Source organism: Piliocolobus tephrosceles, chromosome 1 (genome assembly GCF_002776525.5).
Source record: "Piliocolobus tephrosceles isolate RC106 chromosome 1, ASM277652v3, whole genome shotgun sequence".
Classification (NCBI taxonomy): Eukaryota; Metazoa; Chordata; class Mammalia; order Primates; family Cercopithecidae; genus Piliocolobus; species Piliocolobus tephrosceles.
Genome location: NC_045434.1, coordinates 181550281 through 181556280, shown reverse-complemented (window position 1 = coordinate 181556280; position 6000 = coordinate 181550281). Strand labels below are relative to the sequence as shown.

Genomic DNA, 6000 nt, shown 5'->3' with positions numbered 1-6000 from the left:
ATAAGAGCATGCACCAAGTTGACACAGGGCCTGGAATAAAATCAGCACCAATTTGTAGAATAATAATTGCTGTCACTTACTGAGAACTGCCCAGGTGTTTGGCACTGTGCTAAAGGCAGCATAACTACCTGAGGAGACGGGGACCATCTCCCTCTAGGAAACAGCCTCAGAAATCAGAAAGGATGGTGTCTTGGGCAAGGGAGAGAGTCAGGATCCAAAGCTAGGCTGTCTGAACCCGGTGCCACCCAGCTCCTCTCTGGCAGAGCACCAAGCTCCCCCCACCCTAGGAGCTGGGAAGTCCAGTGGGTTGCCCCACCACCCAGTGGCAGCCTCTGCCCTCCAGGTTGTGACATAACAATTGCACAACCCACAAGATATTTTTGAAAGAAACTGTCAGTTTCCTCTCCTGGGCACTGCTGGGGACTGTGGCCCCCATGCCATCCAGTGTCTTCAGCAGCCTTGGGACTTTGGAAGCTAAATATAGTCAGGGCTCGGGGTGATAAGGAAATGAAAACGGCAAGACTGTAAAGTGACCCAGTTTTATTTTGGTTTTGTTGGCCAGATAGGGCATTGCTCCACGGGTTCGGGCTGTACAATCTTCCCCTCCTTGAGGTGGGAGGCCCAGCAACCGCTGGGCCCAGGCAGCGGGGTGGGAGGCTCAAGAGATGGTGGCTCTGGGGACCCGATCCCGAGCAGAGAGAGGGCAGCAGGCAGAGGCCTGCAATGGCTCAGATTGGGGGCAGAGGGAGGCGAGGGGGAGAGGACACGATCCAAGAACCGAAGTCCGAAAGCTGAAGCTGGTCCAGTCTCCTTCACTTTACCGCCGAGGCTGGAGTCAGAGAAGTGAAGCCAAACTGTCCTCCGGCAGGAGGCAGTGCCTGGAGGGACGCCAGGGTCCCAGCCCGGTGCCGGGCCCCGCGCACACAGCCGCCGACTCCACCCTCGCGGAGGGCGCGCGCGGGGCCCAGTCGCCGCGTGCGGGGTCCGGCGGGCAGTCGGGCCCCTTCTCCTCTCGGGCACGCCGGGCGGGCGCCGGCAGCGCTCAGCAGCTAACGGAGCCGGCGGGAGGCGCGGACCCCAAGTCCGAGAAGCAGTCGAACTCGCTCTGGCCCAGGAAGAGCTCGGGCAGCTCGCGCACGCGGTGCAGCCCGAGCTCCAGCTCCAGCGACGTCAGCGCCTCCTCGTCGATGAGTTCGGCGTCCATGCCGCCCAGGGCGAGCGCGGGCGGCGGCGGGGCTGCGGCGCTAGGCACCGGCAGCGGGCCCTGGGGGCCTCCCGGGGCGGTGGGGGGCGCGGTCGCACGGCCGGGGTACGGCGTCGCCACAGGCTGCAGGTGCGCGCTGCCCGCGGCCGGCGGAGGCACGGCCGGAAAGGGCTGGAAGGAGGACGGTGGCCCGAAGGCCCCGTACGCCATGGCCCCGGGTTGTGGGGGCGGCGGCGGCCCCAGGGGAGCCCCCCGCGGCCTCAGCCCGCTGTCCAGGCCTGGGCCAGCGTACGGCGGCAGAGTCCGGAGCGCATGAGGGCCATGGGCGGCCGCGGTGGACGGCGGCCTCTGCACCAGGCGGTAGCCCTCGGCGAGCATCAGGTGGTCGGCCATGGCGGCGGGCCGGCTGCCTGCGGGGACAGTGCGCGGTGGTCAGCGCCGGCTCCCCCGGCCCGGGCCAGCAGCTCCTCAGCGGCGGGAGACCCGGGCACCGTGCGGTCCCTGCAGGTCGGCCGGGCGGAGCAAAACCAAACCCGACTGGTGCCCCGGTCCAGCCCACTACTGCGCACCTTGCGGCCGCAGATCCAGGTCACAAAGGCCCGCACGGTATAGGGCTCCGAAACCTCCGCGCCGCGTACCGGGGCTCGGCGTATTCTTATACCCAGAGGCGGGGCTTCCCCGCCCTCGGACGCTCATTGGCTGGGCGAGACGCTTCTGGGCGGGCCGCGCACGTCTGCATCTAGGTCTTGGCCCCGCCCCCGCTGGAGCCCCGCCTCCCTTGGTACCCCGGCCCCGCCCCAGGCGCTGAACACCGCCCTGGGGCGGGGTATTTGGCACTTTCCGAGAGATTCGGTCTGGCCTTCAGGGCTTCGGAATGAGGCTTGGCTGGGGTCGAGCTTGAACTGACCAGAAGGTGGGGTGGAAGGGCCAGAGTTTTTGGCCCCTCGAGAGCTGCAGGATGTTAGGCCTACGCAACCTTTTAACTTTCCAGATTGAGACCGAGGCTCAGTGGCGGAAGAGACTTTCTGGAAATACACAGCAAAGCCTTGATCCAAGTGAGACTCGAGCCCAGCCTTTGTGATTTGCACAGCTACAGAGGGCGCATGCACCTTAGCGGTGCAGGGTCCTCGCAGGAGGTCAGCTGTCCATCCCCATAACCCCCAGGAGAACCTGTTGTTCCCCTTCTAGTTCCCACTACACCTTGTCTGTTGAAGCATGTACTTAGTTGTTATTAAAGTAATTTATGGGCACGTCTCCTGAAGGACTTGTTCATCTTCTTATTCTCAGCACTTGGCCCAGAGCCTGGCCTCGAGCAGGCTTTTAGTAAAAGCTGAGTGAATGAACTAATGATGGAATGAATTGCAACTCTCAGCGAGCCTCAGTTTCTTCATCTGTAAAAGGTAAAGAACAGCAGCACTGGCCCTTTGTGAGGGGTAAGTGAGGGCATGTGTGTACAGTGACCCGCACAGTGCCTGGCACGTGGTAGATGCTCAAAAGTGTCCCTCAGATGAAAGAAAGGCTGTTTAAGTTCTGTCCCAAAGGGCCTTCCCTTGATAACAGCAATAATAACTTGGATTTTTGGAGTGCTTTACATTCTACAAGTATTTTGTTGGGGGCAGAACATGGATGATCAGCTCCATTTTGGTAATGAGGAGAAGCACACAAAGAGAAAGTGGATGTCCTGAGGTCACAGGCAGTCAGAGTTACCTCGTGAATGCCATGTGTTTTCCAAGTCCTTAGGGCAACTGGAGTCTTTCCCGTGGCCAGGAAACAGCCTCCCAGAACCTTGCCCTCCACGCATTTGACACTCTCTCTCCCTTCTCTGACCTTCCTCCCCCAGTGGCATCCTCGGAACTTCCTGGAACTTGGGTTTATCCAGGTGATGGAGAGGGGAGAGCCCTAGAGTGAGAATTCAGAGGCCTAAGGTCTTTTTTTCCCCTCTTTCTTCTTCTTGTTTTTTAAAATAGAGGAGAGAGTGGTGGCGGCATGGGGGAGTAAGGAGGGCCTCAGGCTGACCTTGAATCCCTGGCTTCAAGTGATCCTCCCACCTCATCTTTCCAAAGTGCTGGGATTACAGGCATGAGCCACTGTGCCCAGCCAGAGGCCCAAGCTCTAATCATGTCTCTGCCACCCGCAGGTGTGTGACCTCCACCACCAACCAGCTGTGACTGTTGAGTGTTGAGCAGGGAGTATCACTTGATTCCCCAGGGCCTCAGCTTTCTGCTCTGTGAAAGGGAGATGGTGATCTTGCCTGGCCAACCGGAGAGCTTGTGGGAAGTGATAAATGACCATGGGTGTGGTCACATTTTTGCAAAGTGTAAAAAGCTACACCCTGGAATTTATTCCCCCGAATCTTTTTCTACAGGTAAGGCTTCTCACAGGAATTCCTACACCTGGCCATACCTCACACTTATCTGGAGATGTAGGGGATAAGAGGTGGGTGAGTGGGTGCTTTGAGAAAGACAAAAAATCTCTGACCAACCCTAACTTCCTGACACAGACTCTCCGAGGGTATTTTTAAACCACAAGAATCTGTATTTTAAAAAATCACTCTGGGCTGGGCACGGTGGCTCATACCTGTAATCCCAGCAATTTGGGAGGTGAAAGTGAGAGGATTGCTTGAGCCCAGGAGTCCAAGACCAGCCTGGGAAACATAGTGAGACCCTGTCTCTATAAAAAATTAAATAATTAGTTGGTCATGGTGGCACCTGTCTGTATTCTGAGCTACCCAGGAGGCTGAGGTGGGAGGATTAGCTGAGCCCTGGAGGTGGAGGCTGCAGTGAGCCATGATGGTGCTACTGCACTCCAGCCTGGGTGACAGAGATCTTGTCTCAAAAAATCAACAAACAGGCCAGGGGAGTGGCTCACGCTTGTAATCCCAGCACTTTGGGAGGCCGAGGCAAGTGGATCCCTTGAGCTCAGGAGTTTGAGACCCCTGTCTCTGCAAAAATAAAAAATAAAAAATTGGCTTGGCATGGTGGTGTGTACTTGTAGTCCTTGCTACTCAGGAGGTTGAGGTGGGAGGATCACTTGAGCCTGGGAAGTCGAGGCTACAGTGAGCTGTGATCACCCCATTGCACTCCAGCCTGGGCGATGTAGCGAGATCCTCTCTCAAAAAACAGAAAAACAAAACAAAACAAAACAAAATTATTCTGCCATCATTGGTCTTAGGACGCCAGCATTTGGGAGCCATTGCACCACCAGATGATTTTCCATTTAAAAAAAAAAGTGTGTATGACTAATGTTTAAGAAGTTCTTTAGGCCGGGCACGGTGGCTCATGCCTGTAATCCCAGCACTTTGGGAGGCCAAGGTAGGCAGATGACCTGAGGTCAGGAGTTTGAGACCAGCCTGGCCAACATGGGGAAACCCCGTCTCTAAAAATACAAAAATTAACTGGGTGTGATGGCACACGCCTGTAATCTCAGCTACTTGAGAAGCTGAGGCAGGAGAATTGCTTGAACCCGGGAGGCAGAGGTTGCAGTAAGCTGAGATAGTGCCACTGCACTCCAGCCTGGGTGACAGAGTGAGACTCCATCTCAAAACAAAAAAAAACAAAAAAAAAAAAAAAAAAAAAAGGAAGAAAGAAAAGACAAGAAAAAAAGGAAAAATAGAGTACAAGAAAAAAAGGAAAAATAGAGTAGGAAGGAGGTTGGGGTGCAGGGGAGGAGGGGAACAAGTTGTAGTATTAAGTGGGTTATCTGGGGCAAAAGCGGGCTGGGTGTGGTGGCTCATGCCTGTAATCCCAGCATTTTGGGAGGCTGAGGTGGGCAGGTCACTTGAGGTCAGGAATTTGAGATCAGCCTGTCTAACATGGTGAAAACCCATCTCTACAAAAAGTACAAAAATTAGCTGGGTGTGGTGGTGCACACCTGTAGTCCCAGCTGCTCAGGAAGCTGAGGCAGGAGAATCGCCAGAACCCAGGAGGCAGAGGTTGCAGTGAGCCGAGATGGCGCCACTGCACTCCAGCCTGGGCAACAAAGCAAGACTCTATCTAAAAAAAAAATAAAGAAAGAAAGAAAAAAAAAGCGATATCAGCAAGAGAACGCTGGAGCAGCACTTCTAAAACTGAAGCAATAAGTCCTGAAGTGTCAGCCTTACCAGGGACCCCATTAGAAATGCACATTCTAGGGCCGTATCCCAGCCACAAATCAGTTTCTGGATCAGAAACTGGGCTGGAACTCAGCATCTGTGTTTTAATAAGCCCTGCGGGTGATTCTGGTTAAGGACCTCTGAGTTAGGGGGAAGCCTTAGGCAGGGGTGAGCCGCAGCCCTGAGGGAGTGTGGACAGAGAGAAGTGGGGCCGGGAGGGTAGGAGGGAGGCCAACTGCATTGAGGCCTTGCAAGGACTTTGGCAGAGGAGTGACATGATCTGGCTTTTGCTCTGAAAAGAGTCGCTATGGTCGGACCTCATTTGTTTCTAGAGTTTCCATAAACTGCTTCCTCCAGGCTCCTTGGATGCCCCAAGCACATTCGCTTCTCAGGACTCTTGCTGTGCCCTCTGCCTGGAATGCCCTTCCCTCAAACAGCCACAAGACCTTCCCTGACCACCCTCTATCCTCTCTGTCCCCTTCCTCTGTTTTGCTTCTGTCCTTAGCACCTACCACCATACAGTCATGCACTGCATTACATTTGGGTCAAGACGATGGTCCTATAAGATTACAATGGAGCTGACAAATTCCTATCACCTAGTGACCTTGTAGCCACCCTAACATCATAACGCAACACATTCCTCACGAGTTTGCGGTGATGCTGGTGTAAACAAACCTACTGCGCCCCCAGTCATATAAAAGTATAG

At 55.3% G+C, this 6000-nt stretch overlaps 1 protein-coding gene across 1 annotated transcript; it reads right to left on the bottom strand.

The window, feature by feature from the left end:
• Positions 1–523: 523 nt before the first annotated feature.
• CITED4 (Cbp/p300 interacting transactivator with Glu/Asp rich carboxy-terminal domain 4) lies at positions 524–1834 on the bottom strand. The gene has a single exon (XM_023221345.2). It carries the CDS (start codon positions 1595–1597, stop codon positions 1043–1045), a length of 555 nt encoding a protein of 184 aa, XP_023077113.1. The 5' UTR covers positions 1598–1834; the 3' UTR covers positions 524–1042.
• Positions 1835–6000: the final 4166 nt, after the last annotated feature.